Below are 27,227 nucleotides of genomic sequence, written 5' to 3' on the forward strand. Positions count from 1 at the left end.
TGCTCTTGTTGGGTTGGTATTCTGTCGATCAATACTGGGACTTGCCTGAGCAATGCAGAAGTTTCAAATTACCTATCCCAATTGTGGTCTTAATGCAAGGAAATCCAGAAATGCAGTGAGAAAGTACTGCCCCGTAAATCCCATGATATCCTGTTAACAGCTGGCAAATATGCAGGCAGTGCTTTGCTGTCTGTGAAAGATGTCAGTGGATTTGAAATTTTTTGATATTTTTGATATGAGAGACATTTTCGATGTGCTGGCTAATCAACAGTGATTTCATTTTCACCATTAAACAGTCTCAATCAATTTTGCTTGGTATTATGCCCTCTTTTGCAGTCTGCTATACCCATAATGTATTCACTATTCTCTTGATTTTTTTTATCCAAAAGATTTATGTATATGCACACACATTTTCATTTTACCTATGCTGTTTAGACTTTGCCTCTAATCTTCCATTCAAATCACTGTACCTCACCATTATTTCAGCACCATTTACTTTTACTAAATTTTGGGGTATTTTACTATATCATTTTATGGGATTTATTTTTAAATCATTTAAATAACACACATTGCATTTATTTTATTTTTCATTGTTAATGTGGATCATGAATCAAAATGTAATGCCTGCTTTTATACACTTAAATATTTAATTGCATGTGTTTTAGCCTTTGGGAATACATTAATAGCTGACTTTTGTTCCAGAGTTTCCGAGCCTACTTGTGTGATTCTTTTTTTTTTAAGTAATCAGTCATTTTTTCCCCCCACTGTCCAAAATTCAGTGTTTTGGAGAGTTCTAATAAGAACACACGTTGAACTATAATTGATTTCCATCAAAAACTTTTAATGCAAAACATCATGTCACGGGTGACTTTTATTGATCAGCTTCAATATCTCTGAACAATGACATTCACTTTTTTTTAACATTTCATTTGAGGTAAATGCTTTTTCTATGTGGACGCCAAGGTCTTTATTTTGCTTGCTTCGTCTGTCGGCCAATCCATACTTTTTTTTACTATTAAAATGTCTGAATTTCCCCCCCATGATTTTTCACATTCCTTCGTTTGGTCTTGCAATTATCTTATGATAATTGTATGAACATCACAGCAGTCCTCTTGTTGCCATGATTTCATATTGTATCTAATCTTCCTGTTCATTTGTGGAGCATTTCATCATTGAATTAATGTACCTCACTAAAATGTGGTCTTAACATTTTTTGTTTCATATCTTTTTTCTAATATATGGTTCTGTTTTATTTTAAAGTGTTAATCTGGATTTTCTATATTTTTCCCATTTTGTATAGCTTTGAAGTGCTTTATAGACAATGTGAGAGCATAGATTTAGTATAGAATACATAAACTGCTTCAGAGGATGTTGCAATTGTGGAATTTGGCTTCTGGAGTTAGTACATGAAATAAAGTTGGTTAATATTAAAGATTTTAAGTTTAGATGCAAGGATAAGTGTATCAACTGGATAAATGTGATTGGAACCACCTAATTATTTGGAAGGTAGATACCATCACTGGTCATATGAAATCTTTTATAACTAATATGCATTTCTATGATACCTCGTGTTCATATGATCGTGTATAATGCATACCAGTTCATTAGTATTCCATTTAATTGTTTGTGATTTACTGGTACAGTATGAAAACTCTCACCTCTACAGCACTCCCATTCTCGAACCCAATCACTTGCCTATAATCAGCATGAACCTTCTTGAACACCACAGCAGTCCTCTTGTTGCCATGAGATCACAGAGGAAGAGATTCCATCAGATACAATATTTTGTGCATGTTACAATATCAAGGGTCAATAAAACAGACCACTATGGCCCCTTGGCCACAAGTTCGTTTCCCTGCCGAACAAGCTATTGGGCTGAAGAGCAAAATAAAAGATCAATCAATGGTAATTATTTGCAGTCTTGTATAAAATTGTTGCATTTAATCTTTTGTCAGGTTTTACACTCGCTGGAAAGAATGGGAGTCGTGGTACTCTCAGAGCTTTGGGTTGCATTTCTCTCTGCGGGAGGAGCAGTGGCAGGAAGATTGGGCATTTATTCTCTCCCTTGCAAGTCAGGTAAATGTCTTTATTACTGACTTTGAAAATTCAACATTTATTTGGGGTTCATTATAATTTTTAACTAGACTAATTGCTTGAATGGAATGAGTGTGGTAGAACCTTCCATTTTCACCTTTTAATGTTTTTAATAGTTTAAACCAAAATTACCAACTGCTTTATCTGGTTCTTAAATTAAGTATTGTGGTAAATAATATTATAATCGGACATGCACATTTCAAAAATAAAAAAAACTGCAGCAATGGAAATTTTAATTGGTGCATTCAAAGTACTCAGCAGGTCAGATGACATTTCAGGTGAGAGAGTCTGTTTCAAGTCTGAGCTTATTAAGGTATTTTTAACAGTTGGATGTCAATTTTTTATTTAGTGTTCAGGAATGCTCTACTTCACCTGGCAAGTCAAGAGTTGCTGCTCTGACATTATTTGGTGTGTATGTTTTATTGCCAGACATTAACCCAGACATGCTGTGGATGTCCGGAAACAAAACAAGAAATGCAAGAGCATATTGTCCCTTTAGTCACCTGTTTATATTGTCAAGCTAAGATCCTTGCCCAGTCCCTGTGATAACAGTGAAGAATGACCATGATGTTACTTGGGATGGAGATTTTCAAGCATGGGAGAGATTGGATTAACTGGATGTGTTTTCTTTGGACCAAAGCGGGCTGATGGTATAGAAGGTAAAATTGAGAGGTTTTGAAAGGATGGATGGCGAGAGGTATCCATAATCAGAAAGCATTGATTTAATGCAAAGGGTAAGACATTGAGGGGATTTGCCACCTGGAATTATTTTGATTTAGAGAAATTAAATATGAAGCATATTTTCTGAAGGGCTGGTGAAGCAGTTCCACCCTCAAGTTTTTTAGATTAGCTCTTGAAGCACCATTGCATGGAAAACTACAGATTGAGTGCTGATACATAGGATAGGTATAGATAGATGTTTTGGACTGAAGGGCTTTATCCATGCTCTTTCACTCCGACTCTCAAGTCCCCCAAATTGCTTCATTCCTTAGGGCGGACACTTTATTGATCATTGCTTTGAATATGATGAGGCATCTATCTACGGTCCTTCATAATAAAACAAAAAACATTTTGTTAATTCATCTAAATTACTTTTTGGGGGTTTGGTAAGTTTTTTTTTTTAGTAGTAATGGTACAAAAATGAGAATGTTTTAACTATTAAATCGTAAAGCTTTTTTTAGTTACATTTATTTTGTGTTTTTCCCCTGGCATCACTACCATGCATCCCCCTTTGCCCCATGATAATATTTTGTGCCAAGTTTGCTGGTGGTATCATTATCTATGGAACCTGAAAGAACAAAGCAAGCAGCTGCTTATATCCTTAAATCAGATTATTTTGAAGGGAAATTAAGTGAAGGGGCTGAGGCGAAAAATGTAATGTAGCTAAACTGCACAGACTGGCTGAGGACAAGGAAAAAAATATATATATATATGAGTTTAAAGTTGTATTAATATTTCCAGTTAATACTTGATGAGATTGGTAGTAATTAAAAATTGCATGATTACTGTTTGAAATGACAAGAATTGATTGTCACCAAACTCTGTTTACTTTGTACTGTGCAGGTATATGAACATGCTGCTATTTTGTTTAGTGAGGCAAACACCATGAATCCATTTTCATTAACATCATCATTGGTTTTCCTGATCTTGGATTTTCATAAATAACCATACCTGTTGCCTCATTGGAAATTGTAGGATTGTCTTATGATTAGTGATGAAAACTATCAGTCCTACTGTTATTTTAGCCATGAATTCTGGTGCCTTAAGATTGCAAATAAGTGTTGATCTTTATCCTGCCTCCGAATATCTATTTGGATATTTGTTTCGCAGTTTTGCTTCAAATGAAATGTCTAACCTGGAACTATACACCACTGCGAGTTGAAGAATTTTCTCTCATGAAGCAGGTGTTGCTGAGATTTTGGATGTTTCCTGCAGTTAATGCACAATAACATGGGTCATCCGAAGATTAAATGCAAGACAATCCATAAGAATAATCCTCCCAAAATCATCCAAATGTAACATAGTTGTGTTTGCTGCAATGTACTGTATGTACTTTGCGTATTCTAAGAGTAGCAATCAGGCTGCTTGCTTCAAAACCAAAACAAAATTGAGGTTGGGAGAAATGTTTCAAATACTTTTTAATGAAAATTTTCACTTTTGCGATTTTTGGAAATGTGTAAGTCACGAATTCATGCAGAATTCTCACTTTAATGTATTAATGCTTTTACAAGCCCTAGTCATTGCAAAATTTCTAATTCTTACATTGTCTACAAAAGTTATGTTGGAAAATGAAAATATATCTTGTATATTATGTAAGAGATTCATGTATTTTCGAATGGCACAATGAATATAACTTAACTTATTTTATTAATTTTAGCCTGGAGCTAGTCTAGAGCAGACCCACATTTTTGTTTTGGCTCATATACTTCGCCGACCAATTATAGTATATGGAGTAAAGTACTACAAGAGTTTTCGTGGTGAGACTCTGGGTTACACACGATTTCAAGGTAAGGATTTTGCACATGTCATTCATTTTGTTTACTAATAACTGTTACCAGATCCTGCCTTGTTACCATTTATGAAATGACACTGGTTATGGTTAATCAACCTGGTTTTCAGAACTGGGCTGGTTTTCACAATCATCTTGCTTGTATTACTATTGCTGAACCTAAACTGACAAACTGTAACCTGGATGATTCCTGAGGCCATGTAGATGTAAAATTTAGCATAGCCCTCAGCCAAGTAAATATGATAACTAGTATCGCTTTGGAGGAAATCATTCTTGGTTGCTTCTACATTTTTCTTCACATGGTGTATATAGATATTTAAAAGACTACTTTTTTTACTCTATGATGGTGACAGAATTGCCTTGCAGTTTGGTTTTAAGTAGATAGAATTTACTGAAACATTCAGGTTACTCATTTAATTTTAACAATTGTTTTTTAGTTGAATTGGTGGTGGTGGTATTATTTTAAATAGCTTATTAGTGGTTTTGAACATTAGAAACTGGAGTTTTGTCTCTATTACAGTTGCTCGTATTTTAGTTGTTTGGGGCTTGAATGAGTAGCATGCAATACACATTAATAAATGCAGATTTTTATTTTCTAAGAAAATGGTGGCTCCATAGTAACAGTCAAAGATTAGGACTTTTTAAAAACCGATATGTTAGGACATGGTTGGATAGCAAGGAAAGCTGCTTTTTTTCAGGAAAAAATATTGATCATTAGGGGTACTTGATTTTTCAATCCTCAGTTGGCTTCAGAGAAGAGTAAAATGCAGAATTAGTGTAACAATTTAATTCCAAACCAAAAGGACAATATAACTTCTATATATTCACAAACTATTTAAAAATTGTACCTTTGGAGAAGGGCAGTGGAGCAGCATATTTTAATAGAAATATGAATGAATGATGCTTCCTAAGATTCTCTGAGATATGGGCAATGACCTTGGAAGGTGCATAAGTACTTGTGTATAATCCGATGGTGTTTATAGGAAATATCAGTAGTCAAAAGCATAGTGGATTGAACAGTAAAACAGTTAATTGGCTCACTGTCATTATTGGATTTGAGTTTTCTATCTATGCTCTCTTCTCAGGTGTTTACCTGCCTTTGCTATGGGAACAGAGTTTCTGTTGGAAGAGCCCAATAGCTCTTGGGTATACAAGGGGCCACTTCTCTGCACTGGTTGCTATGGAAAATGTTGGCTATGACAATCGAGGTGCTGGCGCCAATCTAAATACAGATGATGATGTTAACATTACCTTCTTGCCATTGGTGGACAGTGAGAGGAAGTTATTGCACATCCACTTCCTATCAGCTCATGAGGCAAGTATCATTTTTTCCCCAAGTTTTATTACATATTTTGCTGTAGTTTAAACATGCGTTAGAAAATACTGAAATTTACCTTGAACCATTGTACTTGTTTGCTTGTTTGTGTAATTGAGTGTAGTAGTTATGTATGGGGCTTTACAAATAAACTATAGTGATTGCATTTATATCCACTTGAATGTTTTGAGAGATTGCACTTAAACAATGTAATCTTTATGATATTTTTAATTGCTGCATTTAGCAGAAGGTATTAATATGGATAACATTACCATTAAAATACAAAGTACGTGCTATAACACCAGGATAAGCACTCAACCAAGAAAACCAAGCCCAAAGCCAAAGTTAGCGTCAAAACTGCTTATACACACTTATGCCAAAGACAATAACTAATTCCATATGCAATAATTAGCTATCTACATGTTAACAAGCACATAAAAACTGATTGTGTAGATACAAGTATATCATTTGGGGTTATCAAGTGGGCACCGCCCATCACTGGTGTTTCATTGAGTTAAGCCCACGACACCTTGGGAAGGCTCAACAGTTCTGTAGTCCCAGAACTGCCCCCCTCAATACCTGCTCTCACCAGCAATGTTGCCCGTATCTACTAAATAAATACATTAATAGATTGGAAAAAGTGTATTTCAGATACATAAATTGTAATGCTCTAAACACTAACAGCTATGAGAATACCAAAACTATACACAATACTAATGGTGTGATTGCCTAAAGACTCTGTATGATTGCAACAAGACTTTGTTCTGCATTTGAATCGTCTGGGCATGAAGACTGACTGACACATCATTTCTCTTCCCAACTTTCTGCTATATCCTGCATGGTATTTTCATTTGCTGGTGCACAAGCTCCCAGGTTTTGTCGCAATACTTATTTTTCACCTTTCGAAGAATCTGTTTTCCTGGAGAACTTCAGATTTATGCACAATAAACATCTGCAATGCATTTTCCCACCTTTCCAAATTACTCTGTGGTTTTTCAGTATTTTGCTAGTAATTGCTTCCATTTCTTCCTGCCAGTTTGGAGATATTTCCTTTTAATTCCTTTCATCTAAATCACTAACATGCATTTGGATAGCTGGGGCCCCGGAAATACCTTTGGTATTGCCACTAGTCATTGCCTAGCACATGGAATATGACCAATGTATTCCTTGCCTTGGTTTCCTGCCCATCAGAGCTCTGTATCCATCTCAATGCATTGCCCCATTCTGGTGTGCTTTAATGCACTGATGCTTCTGTTTGCTCGCCAGGAAATGATCTTTTTTTTGCAAACTTATACAGTGCCCTCCATAATGTTTGGGACAAAGACCCATCGTTTATTTATTTGCCTCTGTACTCCACAATTTGAGATTTATAATAGAAAAAAATCACATGTGGTTAAAGTGCACATTGTCAGATTTTAATAAAGGCCGTTTTTATATATTTTGGTTTCACCATGTAGAAATTACCACAGTGTTTATACATAGTCCACCCATTTCAGGGCACCAAAATGTTTGGGACACAGCAATGTCATGTAAATGAAAGTAGTCATGTTTAGTATTTTGTTGCATATCCTTTGCATGCAATGACTGCTTGAAGTCTGCGATTCATGGACATCACCAGTTGCTGGGTGTCTTCTCTGGTGATGCTTTGGCAGGCCTGTGTTGCAGCCATCTTTAGCTTATGCTTATTTTGGGGGCTAGTCCCCTTTAGTTTTCTCTTCATCATATAAAAGGCATGCTCAATTGGGTTCAGATCGGGTGATTGGCTTGGCCACTCAAGAATTGACTGTTTTTGTAGCTTTGAAAAGCTCTTTTGTTGCTTTAGCAGTATGTTTGTATCATTGTCTTGCTGTAGAATGAACTGCCGGCCAATGAGTTTTGAGGCAATGTTTGAACTTGAGCAGATAGGATGTGTCTATACACTTCAGAATTCATTATGCTACTCCCATCAGCAGTTGTATCATCAATGAAGATAAGTGAGCCAGTACCTTCAACAGCCATACATGCCCAGGCCATAACACCCCCACCACCGTGATTCACAGACGAGGTGGTATGCTTTGGATCTTGGCAGTTCCTTCTCTCTTCCATACTTTGCTCTTGCCATCACTCTGATATAAGTTAATCTTCGTCTCATCTGTCCACAAAACCTTTTTCCAGAACTATGATTGCTCTTTTAAGTACTTCTTGGCAAACTGTAACCCAGCCATCCTATTTTTGTGGCTAATTCGTGGTTTGCATCTTGCAGTGTCGCCTCTGTATTTCTGTTCATGACGTTTTCTGCGGACAGTGGTCATTGACAAATCCACACCTGACTCCCGAAGAGTATTTCTGATCTGTCGGACAGGTGTTTGGGGGGATTTTCTTTAGAGAGAATTCTTCTGTCATCAGCTGTGGAGGTCTTCCTTGGCCTGCCAGTCCCTTTGCGATTAGTAAGCTCACCAATGCTCTCTTCTTAATGATATTCCAAACAGTTGATTTTGATAAGCCTCAGGTTTGGCTGTTGTCGCAAACAGTATTATTCTTGTTTCTCAGTCTCATGATGGCTTTGTTGACTTACATTGGCTCAACTTTGATCCTCGTTGATAAACAGCAATAAAAGTTTCCAAAGGTGATGGAAAGACTGGAGGAAAGACTAGGTGCTGAGAGCTCTCTTGTGCCTGCATTAAGGAGGAAATTAAACACACCTGAGCAATTACAAACGCCTGTGAAGCCATTTGTCCCAAGCATTATGGTGCCCTGAAATGAGGGGGACTATGTATAAACACAGCTGTAATTTCTACACGGTGAAACCAAAATGTGTAAAAAATACCCTTTAATACAATCTGACAATGTGCACTTTAACAACATGCGATTTTTTTCTATTACAAATTTCAAATTATGGAGTACAGAGGCAAATACATAAATGATGGGTCTTTGTCCTAAACATTATGGAGGGCACTGTATGTCACCTTGGATCTTCTATCCAAGATTCCCTTGTTAGCTGCAGATGAACAATCCTGCCTGTTCCATTCTTGCTCTAGGTGGCCCATTCCTGCTCTATCAACTGATGTTGATAGAGCAGGAATGTGCCATCTATTCCTGTGTTAGAAATGACCCAATGATTTTAGCTAATCCGTGCCTCGTGTCATTGAAGCTTCGTATGTTCATGTTCAAGACCCCAGTTGATGTAAAGTCTCTGCTGCATCTGCAATCTTTGGGATGCTGAGTTAATTATGTGATACAACTCTTTTTGCAGATTGGTAATGAGGACCAGCAGGAGAAACTACTGAGGGAATGGCTTGATTGTTGTGTCACTGAGGGCGGAATTCTTGTTGCACAGCAAAGGAGCTCCCGTCGACGCAATCACCCACTAGTTACACAAATGGTGGAGAAATGGTTGGACCGATATCGGCAGATACGACCATGCACTTCACTTTCAGATGGTGAGGAAGATGAGGAGGAGGATGATGAGTGATGCATGGTATCTGATGGAGTCATGGGCATTACTTTGTTGAGAAGCCTCCAGATTGGACTCTTCTAGTTTGTCGTGCATCATGGAAAGTTTGGATACCAAATAGAAGTTGCATTTGAAGTCTCATCTTTGGCAACAAAGGTTTATGTGATGTGCCATGTTAAAATCAGAACTGGCATGGTTGGACAGTAAACTATGTATGCTAAATTTACTTTAATGTTAATAGAAAAAGCTTTTTTTTCCCAACCCCCAGTCTGTACATCCTTAGCTCTAAATGTACTGCATGTGGTTGTGTAAGAACTTGTGTAACAAGGGGGAAAAACTATACCAGCATCTAAAATAATTGAATTTGTAATGGTTTCCAAAAAAAGGGCACTTAAAGACTCCTCATCTTAGATTCTGGTTTGTTCCTTTTAGGTTTGTTTTATTATAGCCATGCTTTTAAAGTGCGTGTGCATATGTTCTTTGAGAGATATTAATGCCAGATAATGTTGCTGAAGGCCAGGTGACATAAATTGGGTTTGTTGAGTTAGGGGCATTGTGGATGGCAAAAACTATTGTGAGAACTTCTTAGGCTTCCTCGGTCATGGCTGACCATGGGTGATGCATCCTAGTTGGCTGCTTGCTCCACACCTCAGCTGTGAGAACAAGTGCATGGGTATTCCTTTTAAATGCAGGATTGAATACTATAATGAAGTCAAATCTCTAAGGAACAAAATGGAGATGTTGGGTTGTTTTGGAAAGTGTTCACAAAATATTGTCTTTGTTTCCAATTTCTTTTTTTTAAAGAGACTTGCTCTATTTAGAATGGAGTCAGCAAATTATCGTTTTCAAGTTCTCAGAGATAATTCATGTTCTCATCTCTTCACTAATGTTCACTACAAAAACCTAGTTTAGATGCTGAACTCTGCCAAGAATTCTGTTCTGATAAGCCTATTTATTTAAAGTGACCTGAAGAAATGAGGTGCTTTTTTCCCATAAAATTAAGTTTGGAACCGATTGTGTGGATTTTGTTGATTGTTTACTCAACCCTGATGAAGAATTTCATGTTGCACAAATACATACTCTTGCTGTGAAAATGTTGCTGAATATGCTGTTGACTTTTTTTGTCTATGCAAATGCTGTGCACCACTGCAAAGCCAAAGGTTTCAACTTAACAAGGGTATTATACTGCAGTTGCATGTGTCTCACTGAAATTTTATAATTCTATTCAGTACATTTTTGAGCTTTACAAGAGATTTTCTCTCTTGGTAATATTATTCTGGGCATTTAATGCAAATTAAGTTTACTGTGTAATCCCTGTTGTTCAGTACTTGTCACATCAGCAGCCATGCAAATTAAACTACATTTGACATGAAATATTTAGGTGATGAGTATTTAATAAAGAAAATTTGCAACTCTGTTTCTGAAGGCACTAATGGAATTGTAACCAAAGTATACAATAGGCACTAAACAATTCCGAAGTTGTTGTTTGTTTTAAACATGACTTGTTTTATGAAGGAAGTTAAATCCAAACTTGAGATGGTATCTTGTACAAATTCATTGTATAAATGTAAAATAGTGCATAAAAGCAATTTTGGGTTGAAGTATATTGTATGTGCTGTCAGGCATGCATATGGCCTATTTAATTGCTATAAATTAATATTTGAGAGGTGTCTAGCTGCAGTATTTGATGATGCATCCACGTGATATTTTCAGCACAAGTCAGGCTGATTGGATTTTAAATGGAGCATGAAAAATGCCCTAATGTTTCTTATAGTTTGAGTGCATTGTTTTTGTTTTATTTATTAATATGGCATATATCTAAATGCTTGTAGAATTGAAATGTAAAAGTTCATCCAATCTTAACTTAAAAGCAATACTGACAATAAGGAAATAATAGATTTTGGGTATCGGCCTATTTGTAGAAGTGAAGACAACACTATACTGTCTCTAGGAATGTCTTGCTTTCAGTGGATCTTTTTTCTCATTCGATTGTGAATTTATTATTCCAGTTGTATAACACTTTCTTGAATGAAAAGGGAAGCAATTTGCCAGTTTTAAGTGGTGTAAATGTTGATGATTATGTCTTGACTTGCTTTACAGCACTTCAGTAATAGGTGAAGAAATTGAAAAATTAATCAAAGCAAATGATATCCCAAATGTTGATAAAAGTGATGTATTTGAGTTTGCAGGAAAATCTGTTCAGCAATTTATTAACATCTAAGAATACAAATATTTTTGAATCATCGGTGTCCGATTGTGTCATTGAAGAAGTTAATTGAAATTCTATGAAATTTATTGAATTTGAGCTCGTAACTAAGGTTTGCAATATTGTTCATACTAAATTGAGATTGTGTACAGTCTGTATTTTTCCTTGTAGGGAAAAAGTGGAAATGGGAAAAGACTACAAAGATATGGCATTGAATACAATTGACATGTACAGGTGGGAATGAGAATTATCACATTATAAAGCCCAATATATTTTAAAGGATCGAGTTAAAACTGAAGTTTGAATTCTTAGCTGCTACAAAAGAATTCAGATGATACACTTCTGACTGCCCAATTTTTGATCATCTTGCTCAGAATTTATCTTGAAAGTAAACATAATGCTTATTTGAGCATGATCTCCTGCTTGAATACTTTGAGGAATAGAGATCAAAAGTTTGCAACAATCAAGCAGCGAGCAATCAATGAATCAATGTGCAAGAATGCATGCTGATAAACTGACTAACTGTTAAAGGTTTAAGTGAGAGCAGTGAATAATTTGAATGATAGAGTGGATGTTGTCGGGCAGGAATGGGTGGAGGATTCAAGGGTGGTATCCTATTCACTGATGCTTCTGGTTAGTGACCACCCTGCAATCAAAATTGCATTAAGACAAAGGTTTCAATTTTCCAGTTTTGCTTATGACATTGGTGAAATACTGTGATTGCTTTAAAATGTTACATCCTTGCTCAGAACATTAGGCATATGAAACCCATATTTCGAATCTGTTGGTGAGAGGAGAATAAAAAAATATTAAATAAGCAACAATTTTTTTAAATTTTAACTTGAACTACTTAGCTGGTTTTTGTGTTTTGATAAGATGCACACTTTTTTGCTAGTGTATTTTTTCAATCATAGCTGATTAGAAGAACTAAGTGAGTTGGAGGTGGCCAGTTGCAGAAATTGGACCTTGTTGTTTTGCAAGAGTAGCACTGGAGAGGAGTGTGGTAAATATTGCAAACCATATGTAGAAGTGGAAATTCACAAGCCCTTTTTAATTTTATTCTTTTAAAGATAGATATATCTGAGGTGTATATTTGAACAGTATTGATATATTGGGTAGATAAATCACATTTTTGCATGTTAAAAAAAAATATTGTGCATGATTCTGAAGTAAATATAATAATTGCATTAAATGCAAATCAGATTTAAAAAAAACAATGACATTTGAATTTTGCACACACTTGGTCTTTGCGGAGATGAATCGTAAATGAGTGATGGATGACTGTTGGTGCTGGAATGCATCACAAAAAAAAAACTAGTGGAGCAACTCAACAGGTCAGGCAGTTCCAATTCAAACATCTGTCCATTTTCCTTCACAGGTGCTGCCTGACCCACAATTCCTCGCAGTTTGTTTTCTTGATGAATCCTTAATGTATTTTGTGTATTGTGCTAACAATAACTTCACATTGTTACTGCTGTTAAGTATTTTTTCTACTCGAAACACTATGCTGTATTAATGTATTTAAGAGCTACGCCTAGGAAAGTACTGTTCTGCAATTTATGAACATTTAGTCTTGCTATTTTTAAAAGGCAAACATTTGGTATACATATGCAGATACACTAGATTCAGAGGTTTTACAGAATTTATGCCATTTCTAATGGACCTGATTGAATAATACTGAGAATTACACAAAGTCTATGATTTTATTTTATTTTGCCAGTTCAGGTGCTGTTCCTTGCTTCTAAAACAATATATATTTTACAAGATAGTGGAAGAAAATTACCATGAAAATTTAACAAGCTAAATAAATGAGTAAAATATTTACATGCAGAATCTGTATGCTGCGCAATGTGCTAATTAATTTAATGGGTCACTGCTGTCAGTTATACAGCATTGAAGTAGGTCCTTCAGCCCACTGAGCCTATGCAAAATGTGAACCACTTATTTACACCAATCCTGTTTTCCCCACGAATACCATCCATTTCCTCAGCCTGTAATTTCTCCAGGTTTTTACCACTCACCAGAAAAAAATTGCAGTAATGAATTAACCTAATAACCCTCACTAATTTGGGATGTGAGAAGAAACCAGAACATCTGGAAGAAACTCGTGCAATTACAGGGAGCAAGTTTAAACTCCGAACAGCAGTGGAGGTCCGGGTTTCTGGAGTTGAGGTTGAGGCTCTGCCATGGTACTGCGGGGTATTTTCTCTTTGTATGTGTATCAGCATTAATTTATGGTTTTCATATATTCTTCTACAGCAGGTTATAAATGACATTATGCAAGGGTGGTTGTGCTATAATCTTTAATGGTGTAAAATAAACCTCTCCAAACCCAACACTGGTTAATTTGCTTTAAAGTTACTCTGCTGGAGCATGTGTTGCATCCTTAAAATTGCATTGGCTCCATGTACAAATAAATTATTTACTGGTCTTGTGCACATCATATTATGGCTGGTTTTGTAAATTGCATTTTTTTTAAGATGAAAATCGCAATCTTGATATGTAGTCTCCCATGTACAAAAATGTTCTATCCCTAATCAGCCATCATCTATCTAAATGTATGCATATCTTACCCAGTCTTCCAGCACCTTGCTTGTATTTAATGATGACTCGTACATCTCCGCCAGGGCACCTGCAATTTGTTCTCTAGCTTACCACAGTGTCCGTGTATAGATCTAATCAGGCCCGTGAGATTTGCCTGCCTTGTGTGTGAGGATCTTCATGTCTTTATAGAAAAAAAACTGGAGAAATACTATGAGGACCGTGTCAATTTCCTGTGGCCCCACACAGAGATGACACATTTGATTCCTGAGGGGCCTATTCTCTCTCCTCTTTATTTTCCCCCCATAATGTACTTGGAATTTTTTTGTGATTATCCTGGACCACGTTCTCCATGTCCTCTAATTTTTAGGAGTTAATTTCACTAGTGTTAGATAAAAAAATCTCACAAAGGTTTCTGGCCGTAAGTGGTTCTGTTCCAGCTTTGGCTTGTGCCGCAGATGACCCAAGAGCCCCACTCTATTTGAACCCAGCTAGACCAGAAATCCCCACCTCCAGAGTGGAGATTTTAACTGATTACAATTCCAAATTACCACCCAATAAACGATACCATCTTCAATCCCATTACGTGCAGGTTTGTTGGTGCCTCAATATCATGTCTGTGGTGCTTTGATGTGATTTCCTGGGTGTCGCCCATGCACTGAAGAATGAGATGATGCAATTAACACTGTAGTAGTAATCAAATAAGCATTGCACAAGAACTGATGTCACTTAAAAGCAGACAAACTATGCTGTTCAATGTTGGGTGAGGTGTAACTTACTGTTCCTGTTAGATATAGCGCAAATCTGTGGTCCCAGCAGAAAGATTTTCAAAGATAGACTAAATCAACTATTAAACTTTATTGCAGCATTTCAATGTTACCCTTGTGAGACTTTAAAGGATCAATTTTCATGTCAACAAATTCCCTGTGCTGTTTAAATAACAGCCTTAACTTGCTGTGGCAAGTTTAATTCGTATTTCCAGCAGAAGACCAGCAAGCCAAGATGCGGAATGTCATCAACAAGCTCATGTGTACAAGGCATGGGGCTATATAAAGTGCGCTGATACGCATTCTCAACGTGTACTGTATCACAACACAATCTGGGCTTTGAAATAAATATAACATGCAATGCCAAGTTGTCATTACTTAAACACTTTCTCTTGAATTTCAATTAATTTATTCACTTAGTTATTCATGTGACACAGGCTCAAATTTAAATATTACACATTTTTTGTATTCAATATTTGACTTGAGGTCCTCTTTACTATGTTATGTACTATCCCTTCATAAGATAAATTAAATAATTTGTTACCCAAATGAGAAATGGAAATATAAATTCCACTTTAAAAAAAAAAAAGAAAGTTTACTTGAGTTTCTAAGAGCTTTTCCAACTATGCTGTGAACCTAGTTCTAATAATGGTCCCCAATGTCAATTCCAGCTTGCCCTGGTTCAGTGCTCTTTGACTGGTCCTCAACCTGCTCAGTCCATACTAACACAGCACATGCATTGAATTTGATGGCCACAGCACCTTGCTTGAGTTAGGGTCAGGGTTTAATCCGCCCCTGTTTATCCCACATGATCTAGTTCATGTACCTTTTAATGTAGCAAAATCTTGCTACGCCCAAAATAGTGTAATCTTCGTTCGATGCTTTCAAGAGAGAGCTGGATAGAGCTCTTAAGGATAGCGGAGTGAGGGGGTATGGGGAGAAGGCAGGAACGGGGTACTGATTGAGAGTGATCAGCCATGATCGCATTGAATGGCGGTGCTGGCTCGAAGGGCTGAATGGCCTACTCCTGCACCTATTGTCTATTTACAAAAAAAACTAGTGAAGATAAGCAATATATGGGAAGTAAGAGGGGAAGATGTGGAGGCTGATGATGAAACCGGGGGGAAGGAAAATGTGTTATTGTGCTGATGGAGGTTGGTGTACTGAGACTGATTTTGTGCTCAGTGGAAGCAGGGGAATGGAGGATGAGTATAAGCCATGTGGGGGCAAATCAAGGTTGGTGAACCAAAGAAATTCATGGAGATGGATACTGTGGTTATGGGCAGATGGAGCTAGGCGGAGAAGGGTAATGAGGGGGGAGGAAAAGTGCTGGGAATTCTTTCCACATTCCCATTGACTGCTGCTGGTTTCTACCAATCGCCTACACGCTGACAATTGAACAAGGCAATGGGACAAAGGAGTAATGTGAAGAGCTAGTGCAGAAAGCACTTGAATTCAAGAATTGGGTTGCTGGAGGTACTTGGGAACACCAGTACTAGTTGTGCCACTGTGTTGTGCAATGCTGAAAGTGAGTAGAGTGTAAAGGAAGAAGAATGTTTGATAAACAGCAAGTAGAGAATGAACATTGAAACATTAGAACAGCAATGACGTTAATTTGGTACCACTGTGCTGAGCGGATTTGGCTGTCTCCCAAGTTAAATGGAAACCAGTTAGCTGATCCTGACCAAAGCCTGATTTAAAAACACAACTATTATTAATACTACAGATTCTTGCTTACCGTTACTGATTTTTCAAAGCTAAAAGTTGGTACCTTTGAGGCCAATGGGTCCTATCAATTATTTTTTAAATCAATTTTAAGAGTAACTTTATTCATCGACTGGCTTATAATTGGTTTGGTAGACTGACTAACCCAATAACAGCAGCTGCGGTGAAAGAGAGCCACTACTGGGCGGCTGGAGCGCGTCTATTTCCAGGGACGGGCCTGCTACAATAGAAATCAGAGTTCCATGACATCAATAAAACTCCCATCTGTTACATCATATCAACGCCAGTAGATATCTGCATCGTGCTCACTTTGGCCAGATCCATACATAGCGACCTGCAAACATATTGTTTTTCATGAATTTTGTGGGTACTCACAATTTGTGTGGCAATTAACTTGTGTGTTTTACAATCCATGATCTCTACTTCCACTGCTCTGGCTTGGTCATTGACTAGTCTGCAAGGCTGCATTGGGACGTGTTTGGTACCCTACGACTCTCTTACTACTTACACCTCGAATCCAACTGCCAGTGGACTCTGATCCCAGAGCAGATGATCAACTAACACATTCCATTGGGTCACTGTCTAAAAGTCAAAATCTATCGATATCTTGAAAAGCACAATAGAAGAAGAGGAAGTCTTAGTTTAAAAATGTATTCATAATTAAGCTATAAGTAATTCTTATTTCAAATGCACGTTTGCAACTTCCTATTTTGGTTTCATAAAGGATTTTGGAGGTCCTCACTTATATTTCAAAGAATACTGGTTTTGGAGTCAGTTAAATAGATCATTACAATTTCTGCATTAGTTTTGTTCCCGGGTACGAACAAACATTACACACCTTGTTCGGTCTTAAGGAACTGGTTGAGGAAAGCTTTAACCTTTTAAATGGGTTTCCTCATTCATTTTTGAGTTTTCTGTAGAATCATGAAATATTTCAGATTTTTGTTTAATCCCTTAGCAATTATAATCATTGAGCTGCATAGCACAGAAATAGGTCCTTCTCCCCCTCCTCCTCCTTTGTCCATGTCGATCAAGTTGACATGCAGGGCTACCCATTTACCTGCATTTGACCCAAAGCCCTCTAAATCTTTCCTATCCATATCTGTTCAAATCTCTTTTGATATCATTGTATCAGCTTCCTCGGGCAATTCACTCCAGAAACAGACTACCCTGAGTAGAAAAAGTTGCTCCTGGATTGTTTGATATTACAGTATAGTTTGTAGATTAGTGAAGTCATTACAATAAAAAAATGTGTTACAGCATTTAAATATTCAGGTGATGTTTTAATTTGCATTTCATTCCTCTTGTTCTTGCTGACCTACACAATTCAGTGTCAAAATAGTAAATTCAGCATTGCTGAAACAACAAACTGCTTCTAGGGCAATACTTAGTAGTGAGTCATTGGCTCGGAAGACACTCAAGATCTTTTGCCAAGACCGAAAACCCGATACTCCCTCTTTGAAATGCCTTTGTGCCTGGCGGTATGACGGGTCCCTGATGGGTTTGACGGGGGGGGGGGGTGATGGTTTGACAAATGTGTCTGGTTTGACAGGGACCCTTGATGGTTTGACGGGGAGGCTGATGATATGATGGGGGGCCTTGATGGTTGTCCCTGATGTTGTGATATGGGGGGGGGGGGGGGGGGAGGGGGTGATGGTTTGACGTAGGGGCTGATGAATTAGTCCAAAGATGAACCATGATTTTGGTTTCTGCCACTTTTTATGAGCGTGTAAAATGCCATGTGGATAAAGAATTCAGAGTTGCGATGAACGTCACCAAAACCCAGGTGACTGATCTAGTCCTCAGAAGCCGTGATACAAATCTCAATCATTTTTACTGGTTAATCCTCTGACACAGCATCTGATATCTGCACAGCAGAGCTGGTTACATCTTCCCATCAGCCATTTTAATATTGCTCTTCATGATGTATTAATAGATGTCATGATGGCATCATAGATGCTACACCAACTGAACTGGAAAGAAAGTTCATCTGTATTACAACAGGTTTTCAAATGACGGATGACCCACAACATAACACCATTCCATTTTTTTTTGTTGCATTTAATGTACTGTCCCAACTTTCAATGAACCACCAATCTTATCTGTTTGTATTTCAAATTGCTCGAATTCCTAGTTAAATGATTGTTTAATATTTTAAGTACAACATTGGCTACCATTCCCTCTGATAATGACAGGTGAAATGTATATGCAGAATTTATGCAGTCGCAGCAATGATTAAGTAATTACAACTAGTCAGGGACATTAACAAAGATGTGGATCACCACCCCAAAAAAAGTAGATGTTATATTGTACAAAGGCTAATCTTTCAAATGTGTAAACTGCTATTCTAAAACAGATTATTTTTGTAAGTTATTTTATATCCACACGGACCATGTGTTGAGACTGCTAATCTTAAAGTAGGGTTTGCAAGATTAGTAAAATACTGCCACCTAGTGACCTAACCCTGTCAAAGGTAAGTCTGCAAGGTAAATAAAAATCTTTGTTAAAGCACTTGCTCTCTTTTCTCATCCACTTCTCCAGTATTTCTCTGCCCCTACCCTCAGGAAACTGTCATAAGATCATAAGTGTTAGGAACAGAATTAGGCCATTCAGCCCATTAAGTCTACTCCACCATTCAATCACGTCTGATCTATCCCTCCTAACCCCATTCTCCTGCCTTCTCTCCAGAACTTCTGACACCTGTACTAATCAAGAATGTATCTCTGCCTTAAATATATCCACTGACTTGGATATATTTAGACTCCACAGATTCACCACCCTCTGACTAAAGAAATTCCTCCTCATCTCCTTCGTAAAAGAACGCCCAAATAATCTGCCTTTTATTTATTTTTCTCCTCAACTCAGCATGGAAGATATCTCTGCATTTTTTTTTAATGCTTCCTTTCTACCTCTAAGTGGCTGGGAGCAGCTGCAGGAGGGTGGAACATTGCACTCTGACAATAATCTTAACTGTTCCAACACTGGCTCAATTATGGCCTTCCTCATTCTGATTTTTCACTATTTGCAGGACAATTTGCAGACACTACGAGCAGGATAATTTCTGCTGGCGACCCAGTCCAGTGCGGGCTGCCACCATTTTAACATTCTCAAGTTCTTGGAGGCAGCATTACAGGAGGAATGGGAGAATGGAAGAGGATAAACTTGAAACTGAGGGTAATGTAGTAATGTTGTGAACAGATTAACTGTGATTTGTTCAGCAAAGGCAGAATGAGCCTCATTTTGTAAAGAGCCAACATTAAAGCAGAGAATAAATCAGAGGCCTGCATTGAGTGTTGTGCTTTGATTTAAAGTTAGGTTACTTTTCTTTCTGCTCAATTTACAATGACAAGAGTCCAGCACAGTGGTGCATCACAGCGCCAGAGCCCCGGGTTCGATCCTGATCTTGGGTGCCGTTTTGTGTGGAGTTTGCAGGTTCTCCCTTTGGTGCTCTGGTTTCCTCCCTCACCTGAAAGATGTGTGAGCTTGTAGCATAATTGGCCTCTGAAAAATGGCCCCTATTGTGTCGGGAATTATTGAGAAAGTGGGATAACAGAGAGCTGGTGTGAAAGAGTGAACGATGGTCAGCATGGACATAGAGGGCCGAAGGGTCAGTATCCATGCTATGCCACTAAACTGAAGAGAAAAATAACTTTAATTTACAAGTTTTAAAATGTGGAGCTATATTACAGATAGAAATAGACTGAAAATATTTTTAAGCTGTAAATATTTCGCACACGTGACAGGAAACATTTTGAATTAACTGTGTCGTATAAGAACACCTAACATTGAGACACATGCAAACAGTAATTGCAATAGTTTTAATTCTTTATAATTTTTCACTGTTAACACAAATTGTTGAAGAAATATAGAAATTGAAAGACTGACTTTAAAAAATGATTTTACCTGCAATTGGAAACTGTCACTGCACAGCTACCAAAAAAGTTTCAAGTGAAAAAGGCTTAACACTAGTAATGTTAACTCAACATGGCTGCACACAACATTTGAACAACAGAACAGCAAGTTTATGACACAATTTAACAAACGTTAATAAAGAGCTTTCTAGTTTTAAATGATAACACTTTAAGCCTAAAAGAATGTTTAAACAAAGAGTCTTTCACACACGCATATTTTTGATCTCCATGATTGAATGTCGACCCTTGCTTTAAAAGGGGCAAGTTAATATCCAGGTTCAGCAAACGACTCTCCCCCTCCAACTCACAGCAGTGGTATGCGCTTCGATAGATTCACAGAAATCACTAGACAATTTGTCTTTGCTGATTTTAAAAACAATCTTTAAAACTACATAGAAGAAATGATGCTAGAACTCTATAAAAAATAGCAATAGAATGGAATCACGATAAACACATATTTCGCAAAGGTAAAGGTTTGGATCAGGACTTTGGGCTATAATAATGTGCAATACTAAATTCAGCTCAGTTAGTTTTTCAATCAGCAACTGAATATAACTAAAATAAAACACAAAACACTTGTTATTTGAAAACAAGATTAACCAAAACTTAAGCTTTACTGAAATCTGTTAATGTAACTTGAGCTGCTGTTTTAAGTGAAATCAGGCGACAGGTTGGTGATGTCCAGTGTGTTGAGTCTCACGAAAACGTTTGATAGTGGAAATGCTTAACCATGAACTAAAGTTTTGTTTGTGTGGTAGTTTGACCTGGGTCACTAGTCCTATGTAAAAGGAGTGAACAGGAAGGAATTTGTAACCTTTTAAATTTGACTCCGGTATTTAATGACGACTTTCTGTGACCACAATCACCAAGTGATCCTCTTAATGTTTTACTGGAAAATAATCCACCCTAAGCACACAACCACCCCATTAAAATCATCACTGCTGGCTGCCACATCTGGAATTACAGCTCCCCCTCCTTCGCCATTCTCACTGGTAAGAAGACACTGCACTGATGCACATGGATCTAAGCATGACATTCAATTGTCCAGACAAATCACAGTTGAGGTGAGTTCATATAAAAAAGCCACATGATGACAAAGAGAAACAGTTTTTTTTGATCAAGAAATGGGAGACCCCTTGAGGAACAAATGATTTGAAGTCAAACTTGCCAACCAACGATACAAAAGGTTTTGTTCCTGAGATGAAGGGAAATGCTTCAAGCTACCTATTTAAACTCCACACCTAAGGCTACCATTTTCTGTCAATAGCACATTTCACTCTCTCTTATCACCTATCAAACACTTACTTCAAATGATAAGAAAAATCTACCCAGTTAAACTTATGATCAACAGATAAAATATATGAAGGAACGTGACACACATTTATCAACAGGGACATTTCATCGGAAAACACACTTTGTAAAATACTTCTTAGTTTCTGTTGAGTCAAGGGAGTTCTCTTGGGTTTAACGCAGCTTTCAATCCCATCCATGGATAACACTAACTTCTCAAGGCTGGCAGCTGTAAAGAGTACAAATTCTTAGAAGAGTTTCAAGTCTCAAATATCCTATAAATATTCCATTTTCATAATGATATTTTCGGTGTCTCTTGGTCCCAGCCCTAAAACTGGATGAGCCCTGCAAGGTGTTATTGCTCAGTGGCGTGCTCTCTGTCACCTTCGTGTTTTGTGGGCTGATTGGGAGATGGAGTGTGGGACGGATGAACTACTGCAGGAAGGTTGTGGGAGACGGTCACTCCACCGGGAACCATTCCTTCCATGGATGCAGGAATTCCTGCGGACGTTACACCCACTATACCAGGAGGGTACCTGCAAAGAAAGACACAATCAAATGAATATGCAAGTATTGATTGATACTTTATGATAAGGTATTTCTCAGATACTCAGTTCTGCTACAGATTACACGTTGCCAGCGATGTTTCTCCTTTGTTCCGCCAGCCAGACTAAAAACATACTTGGAGATCTAAAGCTGAGGTTTTAAGTTTTGTATTGCCTGAAAGACAGGCAGGGCTTTAAGCAAAGTTGTTCAAGACAAACATTAAATCAGTCCCTCCACAAGATGTAAATAAACAGCAACATTGTCAAAAACTGCAGGACCAGAGGCTGGGTCAGAGGGACAGGGATGGGTTTGGATAAGATGAGCTTCACTATAACGCCCCGTAGATGAAAACACTATCTTTCATCATCTATGAAAAATAGGCACGTGGTGAATGGGTACACACCTATGGGCTGAACTGACAGCATCAACCAACACCTTCAGGACTGAAGGTACGTCAAGGAAATGGCACAGGTAGGGGAAAGATGGACAGAAGCTTCACATCATTTAAATCTATAAACATGTATTTTCCTTACCTTACAGCATTTTATCAGCAGATAATAGCAGCTGCTGGCTGAAATAGTAAACTTCAAATATCAATATAGGAGAGTTTTTGAAAATGAGGAGAGCTCACAACAATAAGTCTTTTCCCTATTGATTAAACAGAAAATGAGTTTGTTTTCTATTAATGGGCATTGTACATTCTGCTGGTTAGATAGAAATGCACAAGACTCCTGTTTGCTCTCTTTAAGCCGGAAGCCCCCTGCCATCACCCAATGACAAAACGCTATTAGCCAATTCTCCAGAAGTTTTATATTATGAATCTAAAATAACATTTGGGGAATTGGCTAAGGCATTCTTCATTTAAAACATCCTCAATCTCAGTTCTACATCTTACATTAGCAGCAAATAAAAACTCAAAATGAATAATGACTATATGAATCTATGACGTGAATAGCTTGGCACAAGTTGAAGAATGGCATTATTTCTCAACTAGTTCAGCTCCTTAAAGATCAGCATAAATCACACATTTGAAAGATAATGAAGTTGGTAAACAATATTCTAATTAATGATCTATCTGACTGCACAATAAGAGGATATGTAACCAATTGCTCTTGCTGGTCTTGTACCCCTCTTTTGGCTTCAGAAAGGCATTTAGCTTAGAGATACGGCACGGAAACTTGGCCCTTCGGTCCACTGATTCCTTGCAGACTAGCAATCCTTGCACACTAACACTATCCTACACACACTAGGTCATGGGGAGAATGTACAACTTCCGTACAGACAGCACCCATAGTCAGGATCAAACCCGGGTCTCTGGCGCTGTAAGGCAGCAACAATGCTGCTGTGCCACCAACAATGGGCAGTTTGGATGGTTCGGCATGTTACAGCCATTTTAGATGTCACTGAATGATAGCAAAGCTTTCGTCACACCAACTTCTCCAAATGAAGGACTGATCAGTCACATATCTAGCAAAGCTGATAAACTCTTCTTCAACTATCCAGCAAATGCTTCAGAATTGAAATTTACAGTAAAGACCTTTCACACAAGACAAGGCAAGGGCTATCAGACAACATATGTTCAATGAATGTTTTTAATAACTATTATATTATACAGCAGTTAGCATAGGTCTTTATCTAGCCTACTGTTGCACATAATGCTCTCAGTTAACCATCAAATATATCAAAGTCATGAAATATCATTTGAACATTTCAAATCCATTGTATCTGCGAAATAAGCTTAAAATTTAGGGCAACTTGGTAATACCTCCAGTGAGAGATTTGCTAAATTAGTAAAGACAATTTCTCCAGTTCATTGTGACTGACGTTAACTGCATGACACTGGGATTAGATCTTCTCTGGACAGGACCTCAGTGGTAAAGCTTTTCTGAAAGGTAAGCATGGTTGCCTGGTTATCTAGAGTGGGACCTGAAGCCATCGACCTCTGACACAGGTGATCATGTTAACTACCCAGCTAAGACTGACAGCAGGGGAAGTATGAACTATTCGCAATGACACAGATGAGGGCACGTCATCTCTCATAATGGAAAACTGCCAGCCCTCCTCTCTGGAGTCAAATATCTATCAGTACATTTCAAGATCATCTAACCTAACAATCATAATCCAATACACTGCTGCTGATTAAAACTGAATAGCGACATGAAAGCTCCCAGTAAAGCATTCCTGTAGAAAGGAATTGCAGATGCTAGTTTAAACCGAGATGGACACATGTGGGTCGGCATGGTGGCGCAGCAGTAGAGTTGCTGCCTTACAGAGCTTGCAGTGCCGGAGACTCGGGTTCGATTCCGACTACAGGTGCTTGTCTGTACGGAGTTTATACGTTCTCCCCGTGACCTGCTTGGGTTTTCTCCAAGATCTTCGGTTTCCTCCCACACTCCACACAGGTTTGTAGGTTAATTGGCTTGGTGTATGTGTAAATTGTCCCTAGTATGTGTGGGATAATGTTAATGTGTGGGGATCGCTGGTCGGCGCAGACTCGGTGGGCCGAAGGGCCTGTTTCTACACTGTATCTCTAAACTAAACTAAACAAAATGCTTGAGTAACTCAGCAGGACAGGCAGCATCTCTGGATAGAAGGAATGGGTGATGTTTTGGGTCGAGACCCTTCAGCTCCTCTTTATCAACTGTGTTACATGGCAGCATCACAGAGAACACTCTTTTGCTGATGAAGGACAACAAGGAAACTAGAAATAAGAGGACTGAAACTATAGGAAATCTATGATACAAGGAAGTCATACGTCCTATTTTATCTGTGCTGATTGAGAGAACTACCAGCATAACCCCACCTTCCTGTACTGACGTTGTAGCCCTACAGGTCATGGCTCTTCAAGCACACTGGTCAGCACGCAACAAAAACATTTCACTGTAGGAAAAAAAAAAACTGCAGATGCTGGTTTAAATCGAAGGTAGACACAAAATGCTGGAGTAACTCAGCGGGTCAGGCAGCATCTCGGGAGAGAAGGAATGGGTGACGTTTCGGGGCGAGACCCTTCCTCTGACTCTTTTCACTGTACACGTGACTATGAACTAAACACCTCCAGATACTGTGAAGAGGATTTGCATCTGCACAAGGGATCGATTAGTTTGACCTGTGGAATCAGCTTTCCAGTTTTCAAAAGCTTCCCTCACTATTGTCATTGCCATCTGCCAATGAAATAAAAAATAGATCTAATTTGTTATTCTCCTTCGAATCTATTGTCTCATTGGCTTTTACTTTGATGCAGATGCCTAAAGTGAAATCAAAATGTCTTTGAGACTGTATAAATGTATTACAGTCCTCAACCCTCGTTACTATCCCCAAACCCCCCCCCCCCCCCCTGCAAATGATTCTATTGAGCCAGCCACACTCAACCTTCCCTTAACAAAGATGGCTCTCCCAAATTAATCTGGTACTGGTTCATTAACCTGTGCCTTTCTTGAAAGTTTGTATCCTCCCTTAGATTGATCTGAATAATTTGCCCACAGAAGATAAACTCTATGGCCTGTAATGACTTACTTTATCCCTTCCCCTAGAAATAAATAGAATTTTATATTTACTGTATTTATTGATTAAAAACAAAATGTATTTATTTTTCGCACACACTTGATTAACATCCACAGGCCTGGAGCAATGACCCAAAAAGAGTTTGACTCAAATCATAAACTTAAGAAATTTAAATAAACTACAGTTTAAATAATATCAGGATTAGCGAAATTACAAGATTGCTGGAAAATCCCATGTTGTTTAGGCCAGGAATTCTTGCCATCTTTACCATCCAGACTCACCAGACTTACCATCCCAAACATGCTCACTCTTGCAGGAAGCATTGGAAATGTTCAGTAGGTCAGAAGGGTTTGATCAAAGGGTCTTCTGACTCAAAACATTGTTCTGTTTCCCTTTCCACCTATACTGCCTGACCTGCTGTGTTTCCAGCATTTTGTGTTTTAATTTCAGATTTGCCACATCGGCACTTTTTTTGTTGACGTTGGCTGATTCTTAATTGCCCCCTGAAGTGCTACGGCAACCCGTTTATTCAACGATCAATGATAGAAAGGGAATAAATGCTGTTTTTTTTCCCCCAACAATCTCATGTTCTGAGAATTAATGTGACCCTCTTTTAAAATGTGCCCGTAAAAGAATGCTCTTACCTGTAGGTGGCCCCATTGAGCTCTGGGTGGACAGACTGTGGATCCATAGTTGGCCAGGCAGCAGTTGTAACAAAGTAATCCTTATTTACACAGTTTCTTAAACTGTCTGGGATCCGACCTTTGGAAAACAAACAGGGCAGGGATATCACAATTTAACGCATTGTTCGTAAAGATAATATATCAAACACAACCAACATCACAATTACTTCCGTCAAACCTTCCTCTCTCGCAGATTAAAGTAATGAAGCTACCAATATATGAAAATTGATGGAAATATTTACTTATATTGAAGAATGTTGCACCACATAATTACAGATAAACAAGTACCATCATCATAACATCTTCTGAAATTACATCTGTCAAGTGGTCTCACCTGTAATAGCTCTACGAATCTCAGTGGCAGCTGCTTCTCTCATCTCCAGGGATGCCTGTTCACTGTACCAGGATGTGTGTGGTGTGCAGATCAAATTGGGAGCATCTTTCAGCGGGCCTTGTGTGAAACTGCATGGGAAACAAAATAAGGAATCTCTATAAATAAGGAATCTGTAAATAAGGAATGTGTAGGAAGGAACTGTAGATGCTGGATTAAACCGAAGATAGACACAAAATGCTGGAGTAACTCGGCTGGACAGGCAGCATCTCTGGAGAGAAGGAATGGGAGACGCTTCAGTCTGAAGAAGAGTCTCGACCCGAAATGTCACCCGTTCCTTCTCTCCAGAGATGCTGTCTGTCCCGCTGAGTTACT

At 38.1% G+C, this 27,227-nt stretch overlaps 2 protein-coding genes across 12 annotated transcripts in view; one reads left to right on the forward strand and one right to left on the reverse strand.

Moving 5' to 3' along the window:
- LOC144601461 (ubiquitin thioesterase ZRANB1) overlaps positions 1-15,212 on the forward strand; it is a 69,782-nt gene extending 54,570 nt beyond the window's left edge. For all 4 annotated transcript variants that reach the window (XM_078413600.1, XM_078413601.1, XM_078413599.1 and 1 more), the window contains exons 7-10: positions 1,956-2,076; positions 4,472-4,601; positions 5,689-5,918; positions 9,151-15,212. In XM_078413600.1, coding sequence (XP_078269726.1) covers positions 1,956-2,076; positions 4,472-4,601; positions 5,689-5,918; positions 9,151-9,369 — 700 coding nt within the window. In that variant the 3' untranslated portion in view covers positions 9,370-15,212. The remainder of the gene's footprint in view (positions 1-1,955; positions 2,077-4,471; positions 4,602-5,688; positions 5,919-9,150) is intronic.
- A 5,073-nt stretch (positions 15,213-20,285) lies between these two features.
- Positions 20,286-27,227, reverse strand: part of ctbp2a (C-terminal binding protein 2a) — a 249,401-nt gene continuing 242,459 nt past the window's right edge. For 4 of the 8 annotated variants that reach the window (XM_078413605.1, XM_078413608.1, XM_078413606.1 and 1 more), the window contains 3 exons: positions 26,856-26,983; positions 26,483-26,600; positions 20,292-22,327 (listed from right to left, as the gene is read on the reverse strand). In XM_078413605.1, the coding sequence (XP_078269731.1) occupies positions 22,147-22,327; positions 26,483-26,600; positions 26,856-26,983 (427 nt within the window). In that variant the 3' untranslated portion in view covers positions 20,292-22,146. Of the gene's footprint in view, positions 22,328-22,867; positions 22,986-26,482; positions 26,601-26,855; positions 26,984-27,227 lie in introns of those variants that run through there. The other 4 variants (XM_078413604.1, XM_078413602.1, XM_078413609.1 and 1 more) reach the window with 4 other exon arrangements.

This window comes from Rhinoraja longicauda, chromosome 16 (assembly GCF_053455715.1).
Source record: "Rhinoraja longicauda isolate Sanriku21f chromosome 16, sRhiLon1.1, whole genome shotgun sequence".
NCBI lineage: Eukaryota > Metazoa > Chordata > Chondrichthyes > Rajiformes > Arhynchobatidae > Rhinoraja > Rhinoraja longicauda.